This window comes from Corapipo altera, unplaced genomic scaffold (assembly GCF_003945725.1).
Source record: "Corapipo altera isolate COAL_440 unplaced genomic scaffold, ASM394572v1 79, whole genome shotgun sequence".
Classification (NCBI taxonomy): Eukaryota; Metazoa; Chordata; class Aves; order Passeriformes; family Pipridae; genus Corapipo; species Corapipo altera.
In genome coordinates, this window is record NW_020884927.1 from 2876303 (window position 1) to 2900200 (window position 23898).

Consider the following 23898-nt stretch of genomic DNA (forward strand, 5'->3'; position numbering starts at 1 on the left):
ACTTTACAAGGATTGCTCTTTACTTATGTGAATTACATTACCAGTAAATGAATGTGGCTTTAACACTCACTTTTGAAGGATGAACAGGCTTCTGTTGCTCTCTGAACTGTTTTGACTACAGAAAGTTGTGACTTTGTGAATATCTTGCTGTGTAGGTCCACCTCTTCCAGTAAATAGTTATTTCCAGCAAGAATTTCCCAGTCTGCCGGCAGCTGGGGATCAGGAAAAGTCAGGTAAAGACAAAGATGCACCTGAAGAGCTCCATGGATCAGGACCCAACCTGCGACCACAAAGTAAGTGTGTGCTGCAAATTTTTGTGTAACTGCATGGATGGGTGTGGAACATATTAGAGGATTAATTGGGCCCTGTACAAAATTGATGAATATTGTTTTAATCAACACATTCCTGCACTGAAGAAGTGGATATTTCAGGCTTCACTCTGCTTTACTGTGTTCCTGAGGTGTGGAAGGTAGTGTTTGATCCTTTCTCTTCCCATTTTCCCAGTCTGGTCAGTGCTCCAGTTGTGCTCTGAGGAACACTTGTTAGTTGCACAATATTGGTGTTTTTCTTACTTCCAGCTGCTAGATGTCACAACAACTAAAATATGTATTTAAAGAATTCTTGTAATATTAATTAATTATATAAGTCATCATTAGGGTTGTCCCCAAATGGTTAATATTCATAAGAGAGGAGCCTGAAAAATCCTGAAATGAAAACTTAATCTGCAAGATACCCAAAGAGTGGATTGTGATTTGAAAGGCATTGGCATCTTTGGTTCCTGGCTGCAGTGCTCTAACCAACTGGATCTGTTCAGGCTGTGGGGCATTAGATGTGCTGAAAACAACCCATAACTGTGTTGGGTTTGCAGCTCTCAGGGAAGAAGCGTGGTTTGCTTCCCCAGATCCTTGTAACAGGGAAGCATTTGGGATTGTGCTTGTTACCAGTGGAAAACAAGATTCCTTTCTCCCTCAGAAGTTTGCTTTTGATGAGGTTTGATGGACTGAGGGTCCTGTCCTGCACTGTGGGGCAGGACTGTCTTGTACCAGTACAAGGCACAAGGTGAACTGCTTTTAGAGGGTTTGGGCTCTCAGGGAACCCTTAACTCCGTGTTACATGGCCTGGCTTTCCTTCATTTGTTTGTCAGGTCCTGCAGACTGGGGCCGTGTGCCTGTTCAGGTCCTTGCTGGATTTTGGTATAAAGAATAAATTGTCAGGAAATTTGAGATCTGTCCAACACTTAACTGAGGAGAACATCTCTGTGTGTCAGTCCCAGCCTCCTGCAGGCAGTTACAGTTTTGGGCAGCACTGTATGTGCTATATTAAACCCTTCCTTCGTCTGACAGCAGAAAGCTAAATGACTTGGCTAGTACTGCCCCTTTAGCAGCTGTGCTCCCCAGCAAAGATAAGTGCAGGAACTGTAATGGATACTTAGGAGCATAGTTTATAACTCCTTAAAGGGGTTGTACCTCTAAAGGAATACTATTTACAGTGTGTGTCTGAATTTCTTTTGGTTCTCATGGATCTGAGAACTGCTGCTGAGTACTGTGTTTGTTTTTTTTTTTTTGTCCTGACCCCTTAGTCTGTAGGCAGAAACTCCTTAAAGAATGGACTGCCTGGCACAAGTGATAGGTCGTTAAAATCCCTTACTTTTCCTGGACTTTTTGCTAGACATTCACACGCAGAAGTACAGCCCTAATCACTTCTATTCCATTCTTATCAGGCAGAGATACAAGCCAGACTCTGGATATCTGGTTTCACTTTGGCATATACCTGTGTGTTATCTTTCTTTTTGAGCTTCTCGAGAGTTTCCTGTAGGCCTTTGCTGCTTAGGAAGCTTAATCTTTCCTTTGACAGCATCTTCACACTGAGTCAACAGTGGCCCACTTAGCACAGCTAAATCTGGTTTCCCTCTTGTGCTATAATCAGAATCCTTCCTAAATGGCACTGTGTTTTGGAAGGTAGAGTAGGACAACTAGAGCAGTCCATGAATTTATAGCTGATCCTTCAGGAACACAGCTGGACATAGGGCTGAAGAGGATTAGGAGCAACTTCTGTTTCCTCAAGTGGCCATTGCTTGTTTCAGTACCAGCTATGAAGGTGTGTCTGCACAGGTCTCTGTGCCACTGAGAACTGGATGGGAACAGTGTGTTTCTCATCATCCCTGTCTGTAAATCTGTGATATGACGTCTGCTCTGGGTTTTTCTGGTACTGATTCTGCCCGTGCAGATGCTACTGGTTGGAGAGAAGGGGGTACTAAGAACAACTCTCCTGGTTCTCCAACAGATCAAGAAGCTAAGGCTCTGGGACAGGAAGATGGCAATGCTACACCAGCAGAACAAAACGATGGCCAGAAGGCAGGAGACAAAAGGGATGTGCGGTTGCCACAGGTCCCTCAGCCCAAGCTGAATGGGCAGCAGCAGCCACCCCTCTCATCTCAGTACAGAGCAATGATGCCACCTTATGTAAGTGATGGCTGCATGAACAGTTTTAAGCAGCAGGAATTGATTATTGGCTGGTGTGATTTCCTTATGCCCCTTTCTCTTCCCTCCTTGGAACACTCAGCCGTTCTGCTGGAAGGGTGGGATTGAAACCAGCACCTCAGAGGATGTGGCTACCTGTTGCTGCTCCTGCTATGCCAAGTTTGAACTTGTCAGGACTTGATTAACACTTGTGTCCTGATGTCACACACTTCTGATATTAAGCAAACTGTCTTTTGAGTGAAAAGTCATGCTTTACTTCCATTGTGATTCTTTTTATGCTCTCAGTATGCTTAATGCAGTTATACTCTTTTTAACGAATTACTCCTATTTTTAAAACTTTTTTAGATGTTTAATCAGTATCCTAGAATGGCATATCCTCCTTCCATGCAAGGTCCAACAAGATTCCCCAATTCTGAGCCTAGCAGGTAAGAAACCTTATAAGTGTTTGTTGTGTGGGTATGAACTCGGGGACTTAGTTTAAAAAAAAAAAAATTTGCACTCTCTTGATGATGATTATACACTGCATAAGAACTACCACTGGTTAGTCTCCCAAGTTTGGCCTGTGTGGAGCAGTGCCATGGAGTGATTTGTGCTTGACAACTCAACTGCAAAACTTGAGGAAATTCTGCACATTACAGGGTTTTTGATTTGTAAGAGCAAGAGTCACTTGGGGATACATTTGAAACTTCAGCCAGTATTTTGCCTGTAAAAGGACTCTTCCATTGTTACAGTGAAAGGAGTTAATTCCTGGTTCTCAAATCTAATGTGTTACAACATTAGTTTTCCTCCTTTTTGTGCATTTTTCCATAGTTGAGGAGGACTGTGCACATGCATGAGGAAATAGGGGATCTGGTGGGCAGTAGGGTACAAACTGACAGTTGATCCGTTATCGGGATCAGGAGGAGGATAGGAGGGTTGAGAGGGATGACTGGGAGAACTTGAGTATAGGAGTAGGAAGATGGTACAGAATCTTTGACAGTGGGAAAGCATGAAAAGTATAAAGAAATATCTCCGGGGTGGATAAACGGGTGTTGAGAAGGATGCCAGATCTGTGCAGTGTGTTGTGTGAAAGCTACAAGGCATGTGGTTTTCTGCTGTCAGCCGATGTCTGAGTTGTTTGTGAAGTGTGCAAGCAAGGCTACAGCATCCAGTGTTCCTCTTTCACAAAGAACCCTCCGGTGGTGTAGCAGTAATTTGAATTGTGGTAGTCACACATGTAGAGGAGAGTTCACATTTATACTGTGTTTGAGAGAACAGTACTGTATATTTCAAATAACTGTCATACAGGTTGACCTTTTATCTAGTCATCTGTGGATAAATAGTGACCTTTGCTTCTGTCTCCTTTTTTAGAGGCCCAAGGGGAAGAGGCCCACCTTCCTGGTGTTCAGAACCCATTGAGCGCCCATCCATTCTTAGTGCTAGTGAACTCAAAGAGCTTGATAAATTTGATAATCTGGATGCTGAGGCTGATGAAGGTTGGGCAGGTAAGAACATCAGATTAATGGTCTGCTATTTGTACATGGAATGTTTCTGAAAGATTAATTGAGCATTTCTTTATGCATCAGGTGCTCAGAGTGAGGTGGATTACACCGAGCAGTTGAACTTCAGTGATGATGACGAGCAAGGAAGTAGTCAAAAAGAGAAGGAAAGTGGGTGAGTTGGCATTGCCAATTGGGTGTGAAATGTCACTTAACTAGCCTAGCTTTTGGAAAGACTGAATGAAACTAGGGCAGGTAGTCATTGCAATAACATTTATTCCAGTAATTTAATACTGTATTAAATTGCATGACTGCCTGCAGACTCCAGTCAACTGGGTGTGTAGTGGGAATTATCCTTGCTCTGGGCAACCTTTGCTAAGAAACACTGAGGCTAGAAGATAAATCACTAAATACCCGTGTGGAGTACACATTCCATTTTTGTTATTTCTTTGCACATAGTGATGAACAAACACCATCAAAAGATTCCAAGAGTCCCGATGACCAGAAGGAAGCAGAAGAACAGACAAGTGCTAAGTCTGCCACCCAGGTTTCCACAGCAGCAGCCAAAGGGTCTTATGGCAAACTTGATCAGGTTTGTGTACTCTTCTCTTCAGCTCCTCTGGCAGCAGCCTCATCAGGAGAGTCCGACTCAGGTGTCTTTCCAAACTGTCAGGTCAATTAAGGTTACAAACATGAGTGAGGGCAACTTTGCTGTAATGTGAGCTCACTTCTCACATCTCAGGCCAATAGATTTTATACAGATCGTGTAGAATTCATCAGCTCAGCCATTTTTGGTTTCCTCTGTTAGGGGAAGGTTGGTAACCACCTCAGTTTATGCCTGCTACAACCCTATTTTAATTTTTTTCCCCAGGTGTCATGAAATTAGTGTTTTAAGGTCTCTCAAAACACCTTAAAACACTCATTTCACAACACCAGGAAAAGCTACTGTTGGCTTTGAAAATTTCCTAGAAATATTTCTTCTTGACGTCGGTAATAATGATGATGGAGGAACTGGGATTGGTTTTACTTGCATTTTCTCTGTGTATAAAGATCACAGTGTTTTTTAAGGGTTGATGCTACATTGACTCTGAGGAAAAACAGTGCACTAACATAAACTCTGACATTTGGATATGTGAATTCTTAAGTTGTTTAGCTCTCAGTACAAAAAGTGAAAGTGATTTTGCCTTTGTTTTGCTTGCAGATTTCTGTTGAATGCAGATACCTTATTAGGTGTAGTGTCTTAAAGCAGTAGAAAATAATAACTGTAAAATTTGTCAGTGTGGCTGTGGTTATGAGCTTGCTTAATCCTGGTACCTGTTTGATCCAACAGGATCGAGGTCCACCACAGCCTTCTATACATGAAAGAGGTGGCCCTGCTCTCCCTCCAAAATCTATTCTACCACCGGTAAGGAAGGTTGAAATTGTCCTTATTTCCTTGAGTTAAATTCTTTAATGCTTTCTTTAAAGCTGTGGCAGAGAGATTTAGACTAAGAAATGTAAAAATATGCCTCAAATAACAGTAAACCTTTCCTTTAACAAGTAAAATGATCATAGTGCCTGGGGACAGTAGGAATGGGACCCTAGCACATCCATGATGCTAATTGTGTAAAACAGCCCCATCTTGTAAGTAGCATGTGAATGGACAAGAATTTCAAAAGCTTTTAATTATCCAACCCCAGTTGGGAACTAGAGAGGACAGGAGCATGGGAACATTGCTGAGGGCTGACTGCCAAGACAGATGGGGAGATGAAGTCCCAAATGAAATGTGAACTAAAATCTCTGTTATCCTGAGCTACCTTGAAATTCTTTGGCTCCTTGGGGGATTTTTGTCTGAGATTTGCCCTGAGTCGCTGAGATTTAGAGCAGCCTGTAACCGAATCTAAAAGTTGTTTGTCATCTTTGCTGCCACTTTGCTTTGGTGATGGTGAGGAGGGGTGGCGTGAGCCCAGCTGAATCTTTACGTCTCCTTTCTGAGCTCAGGTTGTGAGAGTCTGAACTGGATCAGGAAGATGGGGGCTTACTTTTTCTTCCAAGTCTGTGCTGTGCAGATATATGTGCTGACAGATAGTTAAATGCAGTATTTCAGCTGGCTGTTGATGTAACACGTGTTCAACTTCACTGGTTTTCATATTGCAGCACCCTCCTCCCCCTGATCGCCAGATGGGAAGGCAGGGACCCTTTCCCCCTAAACCAGTACCAGATGAAGATGAGATTTGGAAGCAGAGGAGAAGGCAGCAGTCAGAGATCTCGGCTGCGGTTGAGCGGGCCCGTAAGCGGAGAGAAGAGGAAGAAAGGAGAATGGAAGAGCAGCGGAAAGCAGCTTGTGCTGAAAAGCTAAAACGGTTAAATGAGAAATTCGGCTGCGTGACAAAACCCTCCCGGGAAGACCCTCTGAAGGAGAGAGAAAGGGAGCGTGAGAGGGAGAGGGAAAGGGAGCGGGAGAGGGAAAGGGAAAGAGAGAGGGAGAGGGAAAAGGAGAGGGAGCGGGAGAGAGAGCGAGAAAAAGAGAGGGAGAAGGAAAAGGAAAAAGAGAGGGAAAGGGAGAAGGAAAAAGAAAAAGAAGAAAAAGAGAAACTGGATAACGCAAAAGAACAAGAAGTGGAGAAAGAGAAAGAAAAAGAGACGGAGAAAGAAGAGAAGGAGAAGGAGAAAGAGAAAGAAGAGGAGAAACCAGCACATGAGGTTCCTGAGCCTGTAGAACCTGTGGCAACACCTGTAGTAGAAAAACAAGAGAGTGAAACCAAGAATAACAAGGAAGAAAAAGGTATCCTTGCACACAAGTAGGAGTTATCCTTCTTAAAGCTGAGTCACAGAGTGTAGCTGTAGTCTAGAAGTCTAATTTGCATACCTAATTAACCTAGTGCATCTAGACCATTTATTTTCTCGACACATTACATCTGATAACTGTCCTTTGAGCTAGGCCTGTTTGCCCAGCTCATCAACAGATTAGGCAATAAAATAGGTTCTGTGATTTGGGCTGGACTTTGAGGAATACAGATAGAAATGTAGGCTTTCTTCTCTTCCTAAAGCAGAGCGAACCACCTGTGTTGCTTAAAGAGCAATGCAAATTATTTCAGCTATTTTGTTCTTTCAACAAGCTGAGAGAAGTAGACACAAAGGGCAGCTATTTAAACACGGTACATTTTTTGTAGTGGAACTTGAATGCCACAATAGATCCGTTAGACTGTGCTTAGTAAGGTTATGTTATCCTTTATGTTATTCTAAACCAAGCCTTGGTTCATAAAAAAAAATTGATCCAAATGCACTATGGTATCATTGATGTACCACTTCTTAAATCACATTATAGGTACAGCCTAAATGTCAGTGGTTGATTACCCAGTGTATTTGAGTTTAAAAGGGACACTGAGAGATCTGTTAACAATAGTGGTCTCTTTGAGGGCTTGTTCTTGACTTTTTTATTTTGCTTTTATTGGTTTTGGAAACTGAGCCTGTGACGTTAGAGAAGGCAGACATTTTAGGACAACATTCTTTATCAGACATTGTGGTGAAATGTCGTAGTTTTGAGATTCACTCTTGTCTCCCTCGTGTGGGGTTTTTGTTGTTTTTCAGAAGATCAAGCAGTCTTTACTCGACAAGACAGTGGTCGGAATGAGAAAGAGATTTCACAGGTGACTCATGAGAGTGAGCCGGATTCGGGATCTCAGCCTCGTCCTGCTGTTTCCTCAGGCTATTCTAAACAGTTCCAGAAATCACTGCCACCAAGATTTCAGAGGCAGCAGGTAATGAACCAGTTCATTAAAAGATGGAAGCTCATTTAAAGAATGTCTTCTGCTTCATTCGGAGTAAGAACATGACCATAGGAGTTCCAAAAAGCTTAAGTTGTTGGTTTCCAACTTCTATAACATCCATGGTATTGGCAGGAATTCCATGAAACACTTCTTGAACCTTCAAGGTACAAAAGTGAGCAGAAGGCAAGAGAGGTTTTAAAACTGGCTCACACTGGCATTGTGCTGTGGTTGCCTGTGGAACCAGGGGTCTGATGACTGATCATTGTTTCTGCAGCTTTTCCTAGAAGGGTTTGACACTCACAAATGTGAGTTGAACTTGGGTCCTGTGGTCTGAAGAACTCTTTGCATTAATGACATGTGTGAAGTATAGGTTGTTCTGTGTCTTAGCTGGACACCAGTAAAACTGTAGCTATTTTAAATCGTCCAGTCTGGTTTACTCCTGGTTCATCCTGATGAATGTTTACAATTAACTCAGAAATGCTTAGTGTCCTAGAGATAATTGTACTACTTGTTTACAAGGGTTATTTGAGTTCTGCTCAAGTCTTCATCTTAACAGAAAGTCCTGTAATACTGTTCTCTGTTGTGCAGGAGCAAATGAAGCAGCAGCAGTGGCAACAGCAGCAGCAAAGTGTCCTTCCACAGTCTGCTCCCTCCCAGCCTTCAAGTGGCCCTGTCCCACCCCCCCAGCACAGACCCCTTTACCAGCCCATGCAGCCACATCCTCAGCATTTGGCTTCCATGGGCTTTGATCCACGGTGGCTCATGATGCAATCCTACATGGACCCACGGATGATGTCAGGAAGACCTGCAATGGACATGCCTCCTATTCATCCTGGTAAATCTGGAAGCATTTCTTTGACTGTTGAATTTACTTGGTTTTGAAATAGAAGTCTCTCCCTGGCCACACTTTGTTTAGTGAATGGATGGGTTTCTAAGAAGAAACCGACTTTATTTTATTGTTTGAGACAAATTTTAATCATATGTGACTAAAATTATAGTCGTATGAGAGTGTATCCCTTTGACTATAAAGTAAAATCACAGCTATCACACTGCAACCATGTTAGTGACAGCTAAGATGATTCAGAATGTCAGCATAAACCTCTACTTTGTTACAGATAGTAAAGCTGGCGTGAGTTAGGTTGAACTGAGAGAAAGAGTGTATTTACCATTTGTGTTTCATTACATGTTAGCACTTGGCAGTAAATCGCTTTCTCAAAACCCCATGAAATTTTGTTACTTTTGTATGACATACTAGCAACTCCATAGTCTTAATAAGTTCGTGGTTTCAGATTCCTGGCACTAAAAAGTCCTTTTTAATTTGTGGAATGGCCATCTGATTTGCAGTTAGGAAAGCTGTTTGACATAAATAATAGAAGTCTATCATGTAATGTAACAGAGATACCTGCCCAACTAATGAGCAAGGGAGTGGATATCCTCAGTGAGTGCAGGGAATGAACAGAGAAAATGGCAGGCTAAGCAAAGTCAGTCAAAACTACAGAATGTCTTTAAAATGTTACAAAAGAAAGAGAGTTGGAGTCCTTAATGGAGTACAAAAGATCACTTCTGTGTACACTCATCTTGCCTTTTGCCATTGAGATCTTATAGCAGAAACTTCATCCATGAAGGTCTGCAGACCTGGTTCTCCCCATTATAATGAAAGTAGACAGATTTTTCCTTTTGTTGGTCCGTGGGGTATGGGTGTTGAGTATGATTTAGTCATTCCGAGGTCAGCTGGCACTGAATAGACGTTTGGTTTTGACAATGGAGGGTCAGGAAGGGAGAGTGGAGGGGAGAGAACAGCATTGCTTTGTACCTCCTGATAGGCTTTGTTTGTATTGAGGTGGGTTTCTTTGCTTTTGTTAAACTTGTTTCAATTGTTGAACTTAACTCTGCCTCAGGAATTATGCCTCCCAAGCCACTGATGAGAAGAGACCAGATGGAGGGATCAGCAGCTGGCTCGGATTCGTTTGAACACATGGCTCGCTCGGCAAGGGAGCACACTGTGCCTCTGTCAGAGCCCCGCATGATGTGGGGGTCAGACCCCTACCCCCACACAGAGTCTCAGCAATCTACTTCTCCTCCCAAAGTGCTGGAAGAGCCTGACGACTTGAGGTAAAGCCTGAGTTATGTGCCACTGCACATCACCTCTCCGAGTCACACAGGCTCACACACTTGGCTGTGTAACGTGTTGCAAAACACAGTTTAAACTGACTGGGTTGTGGCTGCTCTTCACACACAACTTGAAAGGGGAGTTGTGACTGGGGGATGCAGTGTACTTGGTACTGCTGTATGGAAGAGAAGGCACCCCTGCTCTGTAGTCCAGTGTAGAAAGAAACCCCTTGGTTTAGGACCCTTAGCTTAATCTGATGAATGGTGATTGCCATATTTTGAATTTTCAGTTTTGTAGAACACTCCTGCAGTGTTGTCCTTTTCTCCATCTGCTCTCAGTTCTCCCCATATTAGAGAACTTCTATCTGATGTATATTTGTTTCAAAAGTGGTGTGTTAAGTACAAGTGGTATAAAGCAGGACAGTAATTTCTGACCTTTCCTGCTCGATGGATGGTCAGGAAAACTTTTCCTCTGTGTCTTAGAAGTATTCAAAAATCCTTTTTGCTCTGTTGCTGTCTGGGCAATACTTGGGGGCTTCATTTAAAATTATTACCTGTTACTTCTTAGAGCTGACACGAATCCTTAATAGAAAATTATTTGATTTGTGAGTATATGTACAAGTAAATTTTTTTCCCCCACACTAACATTTTTAATTCCTTTCTGCTTAGGTCTGAAGCACACTTGGAGCAAGAACGAGTTGCTGTCCCTGCCAGTGCTTATCCTGTAGAACACAACCAGCTGGACTCTCATCCAAAGACAGAATTTTTCAGAGAATCAGGAGAGGTAGAGGTACAGAAATTCCCAAGCAGGCCTTTGGAAGATGTACCACCTCTCCAAACTGACACATCTAACACAGCAGTTAATTTTGAAGGAGTGAATGAGAAAGTTACACGTAGCTCTCCAGAAGAATTGGTGCCTGTGGGGGAAAGTCACTCTTCACTAAAGAGAAGCATTTCCCATGGTTCAAGCCACTCTCTAAAATCAGAAGACCAGAGGAATGAAACAGCAGCAAATATCCCTAAATTAAACAACAGGTCTATCGAGGCAAAGGAGACAATTGAGAGACTTGAGATCAAACCGAAAAAAGAAATTTTGATCAATAATAGAACATCAGAAGGACCAAAACCTGAGAAAACTTTCAAATCTAAGTCTGAAACAAGATGGGGTCCTAGACCAGGTTATGGCAGGAGAGACGAGGGCGGTGATAGACCAGTCAGAAGATCAGGTCCTATTAAAAAACCTGTGCTTAGAGATATGAAGGAAGAGCGTGAGCAGAGAGAAGAGCGTGAGCAGAGAAAGGAAAAAGAAGGAGAAAAGATAGCTAGTGAAAAAACAAGCAAACCTGAAAAAAGTGACAAAAAGGAAGCACCTCAAGTGCCACTGCCTCAGGCTGAGCCGGAGAGATCCGCCTCCAGCAGCGCTCCTCTGGCTAAGAAGATAACCCAGGATGCTGCTCCGACCCCCGCGAGCCAGGAGGGCAGCCAGCCCGAGCCTGCAGCTAAGGCTGTGGTGCAGCCCCCCACACCCCCAGTCCAGCAGCAGCTCCCAGCTGCCCAGCCAACCACTCCCCAGCTTCCCCCGGCCATCCCTGCACCACTGCCCGCTCCGCTGGCGGCACAGCCACAGCCCCACACGCAGCCACCCACTCCTGCTGCAAAGGAGGAGAAGCAGCCTGAGAAGGTGGTCAGCAAGGAGGTTGTGGAGAAACCACGCTTAGAAACCAGGCCAGTGAAGAGAGAGCCTGGCTTACCACCTAGGACATACTGGAAGGAGGCCAGGGATAGAGACTGGTTCCCAGATCAGGGATACAGAGGCAGAGGTCGTGGCGAGTATTATTCCAGAGGCCGTAGCTACAGGGGTTCTTATGGAGGGCGTGGTCGGGGCAGCAGAGGCCATAATAGAGAGTACCCACACTACAGAGATCCTAAGCCTAGAACAGACCATGTGCCTTCAGGGCCTGTTAGGCAAAGAGAAGAGAGTGAAACTCGTAGCGAGAGCTCTGACTTTGAGGTAATCCCGAAGCGGCGGCGCCAGCACGGTTCAGAGACGGACTCTGACAGCGAAGTGCACGAGAGCGCAAGTGACACACTGCTGTCAGACAAAGACAGCATCATCAAGGGCAAGCACCCGAAACGAGAAGAAAGAGCTGATGGCAAGAAGCCTCCAAAGCCCCTGTCATTCAAACCCGAGAACAATATCAGGGTAGACAACAGATCTCTAGAGAAAACATACATAAGAGATGATGACAACAAACCCAAACCAGGATTTCTCCCTAAAGGGGAGCCTTCTAGACGAGGCAGAGGGGGAATGTACAGACGTGGTGGCCGGGATCCTGGTGGGCGTCCTCCACGTCCGTCCACAATCAGGAGACCAGCCTACAGAGACAATCAGTGGAACCCAAGGCAAACAGAGATCATTAAACCAGAAGATGGGGAGCCTCCAAGACGGAATGAGCATTATGGTCCTATACCAATTGATAAAAGACCTCCAAAATTTGAGAGAAAGTTTGATCCAAATAGAGAGAGGCCACGAAGACAAAGGCCTGCTCGGCCTCCAAGGCAAGATAAACCACCACGCTTCAGGCGCCTAAAGGAGAGAGAGGCCGCATCCAAGATAAGTGAGGTGGTAACCAGCTCATCAGCAAGTGCCACAGTTACTAGTGCAGTTAATGAGCCCTCCAACCCTGCTCTGGATGTGTCAGGAAGTAAGACACCAGACTTGTCCAACCAGAATTCTTCGGATCAGGCAAATGAAGAGTGGGAAACAGCCTCAGAAAGCAGCGACTTCAATGAGAGGCGGGAGAGGGATGAGAAGAAAACAGCAGATGCGGCAGCACAGGTGGCTGCAAAGGCAGGAGAAAACGCCGGAGCTCCAAAAAGGGAAATAGCCAAGAGAAGCTTCTCTAGTCAGCGGCCGGGAATAGACCGTCAAAACAGACGTGGCAACAATGGGCCAGCTAAACCAGGGAGGAATTTCTCAGGGCCCAGGAGTGAAAGGCGGAGTGGTCCTCCTCCCAGAAGTGGGAAAAGAGGGTGAGTACCACCTCCTGTGAGGAACCACATGTGGTCATGGCCTTCTGTTGACCTCTCGTGGTTTAAAATCATAAGCAGTTGATTTAGATTTGTAGACTGATAGAAAAGAGGGTAAGACTAACACATGGACCCACGGCTCTGTACTTTCTATTTTTTCTGTTTGTATACAGACACTTGGAACCCGAAGCTAAGAGCAGAGTGTTCTTGTATGCACAATGCTAAAAATGCCTAATTAAAAAAATGACAGTACTCTTTCTGACTTGAGCTGTGATTCTTGAGATTTGGATGAAAGCAGAAATGTTCATGTGAGCAGTTTTGCTGTTAATATATAAATTGCTGCATTGCACTTCAGTTGAATCACCTAACACAGACAAGCATGTTGAGAAATGCTTGTCATTTAGATTAAACTTTATTTTCCTGTATGCTAAGTTTGATGGGAAGTCTGACAGGGCATTTGGTATTTCCCCAAAACAGCTTTTGCTGTTGAGCTTCTCATTGAGGAGCTGAAAGTAACAGTCTGGATCCTACTAAGAAATTGCACAGTAGACTCTTACAGCCCTACAGAGGGATATGAATGTTCTCTGTGGCTTAATTTTTGAATTTCTTTTCTAATACAGGCCATTTGAAGAGCAGGCAGCACCTGTGCCTGGTGTCGACCCCGCCAATGGCAGCTCTGTACATCAGGAGGACGGAGGTGCTGCTGCTGCAGGACAAAAGAGCACCAAGGATGCAAGTGGCAAAAAGAGAGAAGAACCAAAGGCTGGTCCAAAGAAGCCTAAGGAAAAAGTGGATGCCTTGTCTCAATTTGATCTTAATAATTACGCAAGTATGTATTGCTAATATGCTGATAATTTTTGGTAGTTCTGCTAGTTTTGTTGCATATAGAGCTAGATGTTTGAAATCTTACAAAAAAGGGTGATTTTTTTTTTTTTAGAACACCAAAGTAATTGTACACTTGAACATTGCTACCTTTGTCATATCTAATTAATGTATGTGCCTCTGAAAGTTGGCAAATGTCATTGTATGTTATTATGTACAGATAAAAACAATTTTCTACAATCATCTAGTCTTGACTTTGTCATTCATACCCTTCTCCACCACATTCCATAATTTAGTTAACCTTCATAAGTAAAGGCAGGGGGATGTCACTGATAAGCTTAGAGCTAATATCCAGGAAGGTTTTTCATTATTCATTATTATGTTTTAGTTCATATTTCCTGGAGAATCTAGTACTGGAACCTCTAGTTTTCAAGTTCTTAAATATTAACTCCTTGTGTTTGAGCTCAGCAGCAAAGCACTTGGCAAGCAGAAGTTTGCCATTGATCAGGGCTCCCATCTGTGTCTGTGGGGCAGTTGCTTCCACTCTAAAGCCAATTTTGGCTTGGTGCATTGCACCTGAAGCTGTTAAAACAGCAGCATCTATACCTTTCCTTTTCCTATAGGTGTTGTGATCATTGATGATCACCCTGAAGTGACAGTAGTTGAAGACTCCCAATCTAACTTGAATGATGATGGTTTCACAGAAGTGGTGTCTAAGAAGCAGCAAAAACGCTTGCAAGATGAAGAGCGCAGAAAGAAGGAAGAACAAACAGTGCAGGTACAAGACCAGCATTTATAGTGGGGAAAATGCTACTTGCAGTACTGGGAATGTTGTTAAAGTGTGCAGAATCTTCCTTCCAAAGAAGCTGTATTATAGTTACATTTAATATTAAAATTGTTTGGATTTAATAAAATTAATGTTCATTTAGCCATCTTGAGATTCTGTACTTTTTGATGGGGCACTCACTGTCGGGCAGGTGGAATTGGCAAACTGAAAACACCGTTTTTCATACTGTGATAAAGATTTATCCTGTTGCTTGTATATTCCAAAAGGAAAATGGATGAGAAATCGTTGTTACTGTGATTAAATACTCCTTAAAAAATAAACTTCTTCAAGATTGGGTTAATCACTTTGCTTTTTGCAATGAACAGTTGGTGTCTGTACAGACTGTCAGCTGTAAGAATAAAATGGGCTTCTGCTTGCAGGTTTGGACCAAAAAAGGATCAAGCGAAAAAGGCCGAGGTCAGAATTCCAAGCTCCCGCCCAGATTTGCCAAAAAGCAGCAGCAACAGGCAGCAGCTGCAGCTGCACAGCAGGCACAAGCTCAGGCTCAAGCCCAGGCACAACCCCCGTGTCCGGCACAGTCTCCAGCTCAGCCACAAGCTCCTGTTCCGACACAAAGCCAGGCTGCAGGAGGCGCAGCCAGCACGGAATACACCGTGTCAGGCAAAGTCCTGCAGAACACCCAGGCTCACAACGGTCTGGGAACTGAACTGTGGGACAGCAAAGTGCCTCCTACAGCAGTTCTGAATGACATCTCTAAAAAATGTAAGTGGTGTCTTCTGGATTTGGGGAGAGGGAGGGGGGCAAACATTGCAGTTAGAGAAAGATGATTGCCAGCTGTCTCTCTGGGTGTCTTTTTACCTGCAGATGTATTTTGCACAGGGAATAGAGGGCAGCATTCTTTTCAGCTTAGTAACAGCTGAAAAGAGGTTTTTGCAGTATAATATTACTCAATATTTTATGTTACCATGTTCTTCATTCACAAGCAATGAGCAAACTGTCACTCCCTTCAGGAGTCTGTTTTGTCAGGCTTGGTCATGCTTCCAGACATGATGATTGCCTCACTTGAAAGCAGCTAAATTGGTAGCATATAGTTAACTGCTGAATAGGTTAATTAAAGCTTATTTAATCAAGGCGTCTGTAATTTAATTCTCAGTCAATTGATACCTTTAGTTGAATGCATCTAGCAACACTGAGGGGTTTTTTAACTCTTTTCTTAATTGTCAGTGGGACCCATTAGCCCACCTCAGCCACCTTCAGTCAGTGCCTGGAACAAACCTCTGACATCTTTTGGTTCAGCTACATCTCCAGAGGTAAGGGAAGAAGAGTAACTGTGTGTGAAGTTAGATCTCATTGGAATTGGGTACAGATTATCAATTTATCCAGGTGTGCCTAGTATGTGTAAAATTCCATGCAGTCAGGAGATAGCACAGAAGCACGGGATACAGGCTAGTGCATGGAAAAAAGTGTTCTGTTGGTAAAAATTCAGCCTTTCCCAGATTTTATTGATAACTGTTATTCAGTACATTTTTTGAGGAAAAATATTGCGAGGTTTACATGTGAACACTTGTGTAGAGTTCAGTAGTGTAGACAAACAGGATGTCTCCAGAGAACTGGTTTTTTTATGTTCCATAAATCGGAGATGCAAAAAGCAGTAGGTGCTTTGTAACTGTATTATCTCTGCTTATCCCGTGGAATTTGCATAGTCCTAAATTTTACATTTAAAGTGCTGTGGTTTTACTTTCTTGGTCTTAGTTGTTTTAAACTGCAGGAATGTGAGACAGCTGTCTTAGGAGACCATTTTAACTGCATAACAGATCTGGAAATATTTTTAAATTTATTACTGTTCCTCTGGAATTGAACATTAAGTGTTGAAGTTTCAGGAGAATGTTGTGAACCTGACTCTGGACATTTTGATACTGTATTTGTGCCTCTTGATCTTGATTGTGTTTACATATTTCTTCACTGCTTTTTTCTTGAGCTCCTATAAACAATACAGTACTTGAGGAGGAGGAAGTGTACATTCAGACATTGTTTATTTTTGCAAATCTGTTGCAGTCACAAACAATACTTTTGCTGGCAGAAGATAAAAGTACCCATTTAGTGGTTTTCAGCTGAGCACTCTTTGTGCTCTTTTCTGAACCGTAGTCATTGTATTGATACAGAAATTTTTCATAATGAGTTAAATGTTTGCCTTTTAACTAGGGGACAAAGCCTGGACAAGAAGGTGGAGTCGATCTTGGTATAGAAACTATTCAGTTTGGAGCCCCAGCTTCCAGTGGCAGTGACAATGAAATTGGCCCTGTAATTTCTGAGAAGTCCACAGACAAGTTACCAGAACCGAAAGAGCAAAGACAGAAACAGCCTCGGGCTGGACCCATCAAAGCACAAAAGGTAAAAGGTCATAATTTCAGTACAAACTTCTAAACTTAGAGAAGTTCAGCCAAAAGAAGGTTACAAAGAATAGAACAGTCAGTCAGGACTAGACCCATAAAAACTGCATTCCCTTTTTATATTTCCTAAAACCGAGTTAATACTAATTAGGTAATCAAACTTAGTTTAAGAAAATAATTGTTGCTTGCCTTCCGTAGGTTTAGGGCCACTATAGGTTTAGGGGCTCTGTTTGATCATCACCATCTTGTATTTCTATTATTACCACTCATAAGGAGGAATACCTTCTCCTTTTGTCATTTAGATTACACTCGGGGATCTTTCACATTCATGAAATCTACATTTCTGTTATTTCCACCTCCAGTGCACAGTAATCTGTGCATCACTGCCACTCAGCACCAGCTTCTAACTCCCAGAAAGAGACAGTTCCAGCAGATAAACGTGGCTGGTGACTTTTAGAATCGGCTATTTCAGTCTCTCTTGATGTCTGAGACTTGGCAGCAGTCCTGGTGTAATTAAAGCCCTTTTGTCTTTTGAGAAGACTGGGTGTTTCTTTGTGTTGCTTGGTTGGTTTTTGGTGGTTGGTTATTTTTTTTCCTCCCTCCCAGAGAAAAAGAGCTGAAATCTGCAAGTGTGGTCACACATAAAATGAATTTAACTTCTTCTGTATGAGACCCTGAATGGGATGTTGCAATTAATGGCTTTTATTGCAAACTGTAAAAGCCATACAGCAGACAATATGCAGTAGTTAAAACTACAAGTGAATTACAGTAACCCATATCTCAGATATGCTGCAGCATGCTTAAAACTGCCCACATAAAATCACTTACAGATGCTGAACTCCAAAGTTAAATAAGGAGTCTGCATGGTGTAGAAAGTTCCTTTTTTCTGCTTGGTTATAGCTATCAAGAACCCTGCAGGTTTTATTGAAAGACATGTGTGACTAAATGGTAAATTAATTGGAGGTTAACATTTTTTTTTGCACTTTTGGATGAGGGAGCTGTACTCCTTTAACTGTCTTGATGGCAAAAAAAGAAATCCCAACAAACAAACATTTCCTACACACCCATCACCCCCGTGGTGTTATTGTTTGCTGTGAAGCCTAAATACAAGCTTATGTTCAGGATTGGAGGTTGGTATTGAATTAATATGGGCAACGTAAGAGGATCATACTTGAAACAAAGCAATTTGCCTTTCTAAATGTGACCTTAAAGTGCCTGGAAGTATTTCAACCTCTGTAAACTGTTAGGGCAAAAATTATTTGGGTGAGGTGGGACTGATGTTCCTGATTGCAGCGTTTCAGAGCTCAGGCATTGGCTCCTGCTTTGTTCCCTTCCTCCCCCACAAAAGCCAGTCTCTGCTGGCCTCCTGAGGGTACCAAATGCCCAAAGCCATCATATTGTAGAGTCTTCATCTGCTGCTGAGACAGCTGGTTTATATTTATAGGGACAATACCAGCAGCTTCTGTCTTTCCACTATCAAAGCTTAAGGAATAGAATTTTAAGGACTGCCTTTAAGGAATTCTTGTTCTGCTCAGTAGTGAAGCCAGAAAGGACATGGCTATTGAAACAGCAGAGCATTCAGGCTCCCTAAGGCCCTTCATTCTGCTTTAGTTTAGCTGCACATAAAGGAACTATGGAATTGCAGCAGTTATTCCAACTGTGGTGTCTGCAATGGAAGGCAACACTTGTGCGTAGGTGTTTTATTTTTTCTGGATATTCCCTTAGTGATCAGTTCCCGGGGAAAAATGCTGCCAACATCCATATGTCAAGATAACTTTAAATGAAGGTAGGGTCTTCTGTTCTAGTTTTCTGGGGCCCTGTAAATTCCTGATTCTCTGAAATGAAAATAACCTGTGTGTATACACAGTCATGTGGCTTCTGTATGTTTTTCTGCTTTTCTGTGTTTTGTGCTTTTCTGTATTTTTTTCTGCTTTTCTTGTAAGGACAGTCAAAGCTGACTTTCTAGTGTAGATTTTAACTAGATCTTATTTTAGTTGAACTCTACCACTTCACATTTAAAAATGTGTTGCTCAAAAGCAATGGTTTAAATAACTGATGTTCAAAATTAACGCATTTCATGGACGTATTGCGAACATACTGTAAAATGATTTTTCTGTTAGGAAATGCTTACCCTTCAGGAAAGCTTTGTTATATTTAAACAGTTACTTTAAGCATGTCAGAATATTCTTGTTGGATAGGACATAACAGGGAAGACATCACTGACAAGTTAACACTAACTTAGCTTCCAGACTTGAGTCCAGTAGAAAACAAAGAGTATAAGCCTGGTCCTATTGGGAAAGAGCGTTCTTTAAAGAACAGAAAGGTGAAGGATGCCCAGCAGGGAGAGCCTGAAGGACAGGAGAAGCCATCTCCCACCTCTGTCAGAAGTCCAGAACCTGTCACTACAAAGGAAACCAAAGCAACGAGTGAACTGAGCACAGAAATAGGAACGATGATATCTGTATCTGCTCCAGAGTTTGGAACAAACACAAAGGTAAGAAAACCACTGACATATAACTGAGCACTGTATGTAAAATATGATTGCAGTGAGGTAATTGCCACTTGGTGGTAGTTACCTGGACAGCTGAGCCTACTGAACAGCAGATATGAAACATTAGTACTACTTGAATAACAGCTCTGCAGGAGTGGTAGGAGACATACTGTTTGTCACACCCTGTGCAGAGACCAGCTGGCGAGATTTTAAACTGTCCTGCTGCCATATGGATGGGAGCACTCAGTCCTGAGTGTTGCTGTGGAGAGTGGCACTGGAGCCTGGTGTAGGCAGAACCTGTGAATTCAGATAAATGTGATGGATGCAAGATGACTTCCAACAGAGAACTGGAGTGCAGTAGTGTGTATGATTGCTGGCTGAGTGCATAGATGACCTGTAGCTGTGAAATAAGTGCTGTTCTGTGAAAAGAGAAACCTCTAAACTGGGAATGTGCTAAGGCATTGGCTAAGGCTTGTTCCGTTTACCTAAAGGGTCTGTTTGTCAGGTCCTCTGGGCTTAGACACTGTCAAGATGTCCCTGGCAGAACTCCTTCAGGATACTGAGGACTCATCATAGTAGTTTGCCTGGAACTACCCTGACTTCTTTATAACTGTTCAACAGTGAGATGGAGACTTTCTCTCAGTATTCGTTGTTCTGCAGCTCAGTTCTGAGCTGTGGTGCATTGATAGCACTGGCTGAAAAAACATCCCCAGAGGTGCTCTCCTTTTTGCCTAAGGGCCTGTTTGGGGACTGCAGCATTGTGTCTTGAGCGAGAGCTGTGGTTGTCATCTCTCAAATGTAAAAGAACCATGCAGTTTGAGTAGCTACTAGTTAATAGTTACACCTTCTTTAGTAAGGGAAAAATGCTTCTTGTATGTTTGTGAAGCAGTTTTATTTGTTGTGTGCTGTTTCAGTCATCCTAGTCTTAATCAGGAATCATCTGATGCCATTAAGGAAAACTTATTCTCTCCTAAAGTTCCATTAAGAGTTGAAGAATCTGAAATGTGGACCACTCACAATTGATCCTTGTCACCCGCAGTTGGAAAAAACCAAAGCACAGGACAGCTTTGGCAGCTTTTTGCCAAGGTGCCATGCAAGCAGAAGATGCTCTGTTCTCTCAGTGAAGTGTTGTTATAGTGTTAGGGAGGATATTTGTGTCCAACCATGGTAGCTGTAAACTTGATTTTTGAGTGGAATGGCAAATACTTGAGAAAATTCAGTGCTGGGATTTCTCATCCTTCCTGCCAGTTTCCATCTTGTAAGTAGCAGTGAGTGGTTTATGTTCCTCCCAGAAAAGGACAAAGTGCCCTTCTTGTATGAGAATCAGAGGTGTAGAGCAGTAAACACCAGCTTGCTCGGGTATTTGGTAAGAAGGCTGTTTGTCTCTATCCTTTGCTTTCTCACTGTCTTACCAGCTCCTGTGACCAGAGCCCAACGTGGGAAGAGATGCTTTTTCTAAGCCACGCACAGAATAGAAACCTATCTCTGTTATGCAGGCTAACTGAATATAATCAAGTAACTCTACTAAAATCAGCAGAATTTACTCTCTACAATTGTATTTTTAAAGGATGAGTTCTTCAAAAGGAGTGTCTGGATTTTGTGCCTGTCTAGTCTTAGTTAAACACGGGTTGCCAGGGTTCTTTGAACTACCACAGAATTAAAGCACCAAGATTGTGTCTTCTGGAAGGAAGACCAGAGTGAAAGGAAACTTTCCAGTTTGTGTTGCATATAATTTTTCCTCATTAAGTGTTTGCTAAAAGAAACCTTTAATAATAGGCCTAAATACTCCAGTCTTAGCAGCACCAGGTTTGTTTGCTTTTGAATTCCTCTGTCATGAGTAGTTCCTGGAGCATCAGTAAGTTTGGTTTTTTTCTAGGAAAGAAGTGGGTATATTTTATATTTAATTCTCTGGAAGTTGATCCAACAACCTGCAACTTTATTGGATAAGATAACTTTCATCTAGATTATGCAGGAATAAACCTGCAATAAACCTTGCTACTTTTTTAAGTGGCTTTTAAAAGGGGTTCAAATACTGCTCTGGCCTTGGAGTTCTTGTGTATTGCAGCTGCTTTTTCTTGTCTTTATACTCTTTCTGTTGCTCATTAATGATGGAAGAAGTTTTGGCATCTTTAACCTGTTGTTTCAGGGTCAGGTGTTGAAGTTTTAGCAAACCTTCTCTTTTGATGCTCTTTAACATCCTTCTCAAAGATTACTGCTCAGCTTCTAGGAAGGCACACTTGGTGTATTTGATGATTTAAGTGTCTGTAAAAGCCAGCTGTCCTCCTTCAGAAGCTTTGTAAGAGTACCCCATCCATTCCAAAACAGACATCTTGATAAGAGCATGTGCATTTAATCATGCAAGACTGTTTTACCTTAGAAACTGTATAGATGTAAATCAACTCCTGCTGGTGGGATGTTTATTTAGAACATGAGCGTGATGCTCCAGAGCAATTGCAACTGTTTCTCTTGGATTTTGCAGTGTTTTTGTAGTAAAGGCAATCTGATGTGTCCATTTCTGAATTGGGAAACACACCTCACCCCTTGCCTTTCCCCACCTATCCATGTCTAAAGATTTGAGGTTTTCAGATGACAGGAATGATCAGTATCTGGCTGTGGGCACCAGGTATTTGTACAGGTAGTTGTGTCTTACAGAGATCAGGTCTAAAAGGACACAGGCTGTTTTTCAGAATATCTTGAGTATCTTTCAAGCTCTGGTTTGGGTGATTTATGCAAATCAGGAGCAAATCAAATAGCTTATTAATCCTGTAGAATACTCTGACCCTTTACAGCAAGGTCAGCTCTGAGGTCTGCCTTTTCCTTTGTTCATCAAGTCACTTGAGGTTTTGTGATCTTAAGAGAAAAGTAGGTAGTTATAAAAGGTTTACCTGTTCTTTTCCTTCAGATATAAATAACTTGTAGATAACTCCAAAAAAAGCATGAACAGCTTTTTGCTCTAGCTGTTACTAGTTTATAATGAACTAATCAGTTGGGTTTTTCAGTCAAGCAGTTGTACAAGAGAATCACTTTAATTGAATTACAAAACATTATGGTGTTAAGCCATATCTAACAGATTTCTGGACTTAATGTACCAGGAAATGAAGGATGGTTATTAACCTACAGGTTATGGAGTGGTGTTCTTACAGCTAAAACCTTGTCTGGTCTGTGTGTTCAGCACATAAAACACCCTTATAGGATGGTTCAGCATTGCACATACACTTCTGAGGGCACCAGAGCTGGTACAGTGCTTTGGTTTTAATTCTAGTAAAAAGGGGTTTCTTGTGCTGTGAGTTTGCAAAGTGAGAAAGCTGCCATTAGTCTTGATCTGATTTCTTTTGTAAGGAATTTTAGTGCTGAGACCCTGTAAAAACTGCATCCAGACCTTGAAGGATTTTTAATAATGTTACAGTAAAAACTTCCTTTTTCTTACTGAGGAACACATCCTAAAAAAACCAAGAAGCCAGTTCATTAGAAGGCCCTTGTGATTAAAGCAGCCTTGTGTGCTTGCTTTGTTTTATCCAGTCTAAAGTTGCCTGTTGGAATTCAGTACAAATATGCAACTTGCAGTTTGGTAGTTGGGATTGTGGGAAGCATCATATATCTTGTATTTCACCAGTTTAGCAAGTAAAGGAAGTAAGTAAATGGAGAAAATAGTTCTCTGTTTTCTTCAGGAATATAAAAGTAAGTTGATGTGCAAATTGTGTCCTCTCTCACCCTGTTATGGTTTAGCTTGTCCTAGTCATTTAAGGAAGATTCTTTGTTATTTGTCAGTATCTCAGTGCTTTAATTGCTTTTTAGGAGACATTGCTGTAGGCTTGAGGAGTAAATTGAGTGTGCACTATTTTAATAACTTATTGTCATACTGGTTGGATGCAATTAAACAAGCATTTTATAGTTTTTGCCTTCAAAATCGTTATGCATTGGCAAGTCCAGGCACTCAATAATAGTTCTGCTGCTAATTTGTCCTTCAGTTCCTTTGCAGTGTTTGGTTCTGAATGGACAATAGAGCCTTTTCTGAGCTTCAGACATGTAAAACTTTGGAGTTTGCAGTGCTTGCTAGAGAGTGGATCTTGGCTAGTCCAGGATCACACCATTTCTCTCATCAAAGTCTCTGGGTCAGGTTCTGCTAACACCTGTTTGCCTGTCCAGAACGTGCTCAGGAGATGACAGTGGTGAGAACTGCAAACCAGCACTGAACAGGGCTCACAGAAGTACCAGTGCCACTGTAGGTCATTCTCTGAGGGCTGACAGTGTTCAAGGAGACACTTTCCTCAGGCCCTTTATATCTTCAACTAGTCACTGCCTACAGCAAGGGTCATGGCAGTGGACCTTGTTTTTTGAGCACAGTAGAGTCCACTTCACTGTGACAGACCAGCTTCAAGGAAAACCTCTGGGTAGACTGGAAACCTCAATCCTTTTCTTCTTTGAAGTCACTACCCAGTGCAGAAATGAGGAGGTAGCCTGCACCATCCAGAGAATCTTGACTCTCTGAGACAAGACTTACAGGAAAAAGAAAATTGTTTTGCAAATTGCAACCATCCCTTTGTGTTCTTATTAATCTGGAG

The 23898-nt window shown here is 42.4% G+C and overlaps 1 protein-coding gene across 7 annotated transcripts in view; it reads left to right on the forward strand.

The window, feature by feature from the left end:
- Nucleotides 1-23898, forward strand: part of PRRC2C (proline rich coiled-coil 2C) — a 70769-nt gene that overhangs the window by 24632 nt on the left and 22239 nt on the right. For 5 of the 7 annotated variants that reach the window (XM_027658337.1, XM_027658341.1, XM_027658343.1 and 2 more), the window contains exons 5-22: nucleotides 156-293; nucleotides 2284-2462; nucleotides 2826-2905; nucleotides 3831-3964; nucleotides 4046-4133; nucleotides 4418-4550; nucleotides 5289-5363; nucleotides 6095-6722; nucleotides 7529-7698; nucleotides 8296-8542; nucleotides 9606-9819; nucleotides 10486-12849; nucleotides 13467-13675; nucleotides 14292-14446; nucleotides 14875-15217; nucleotides 15680-15765; nucleotides 16658-16846; nucleotides 19088-19339. In XM_027658337.1, coding sequence (XP_027514138.1) covers nucleotides 156-293; nucleotides 2284-2462; nucleotides 2826-2905; nucleotides 3831-3964; nucleotides 4046-4133; nucleotides 4418-4550; nucleotides 5289-5363; nucleotides 6095-6722; nucleotides 7529-7698; nucleotides 8296-8542; nucleotides 9606-9819; nucleotides 10486-12849; nucleotides 13467-13675; nucleotides 14292-14446; nucleotides 14875-15217; nucleotides 15680-15765; nucleotides 16658-16846; nucleotides 19088-19339 — 5684 coding nt within the window. The remainder of the gene's footprint in view (nucleotides 1-155; nucleotides 294-2283; nucleotides 2463-2825; nucleotides 2906-3830; nucleotides 3965-4045; nucleotides 4134-4417; nucleotides 4551-5288; nucleotides 5364-6094; nucleotides 6723-7528; nucleotides 7699-8295; nucleotides 8543-9605; nucleotides 9820-10485; nucleotides 12850-13466; nucleotides 13676-14291; nucleotides 14447-14874; nucleotides 15218-15679; nucleotides 15766-16657; nucleotides 16847-19087; nucleotides 19340-23898) is intronic. The other 2 variants (XM_027658342.1, XM_027658340.1) reach the window with 2 other exon arrangements.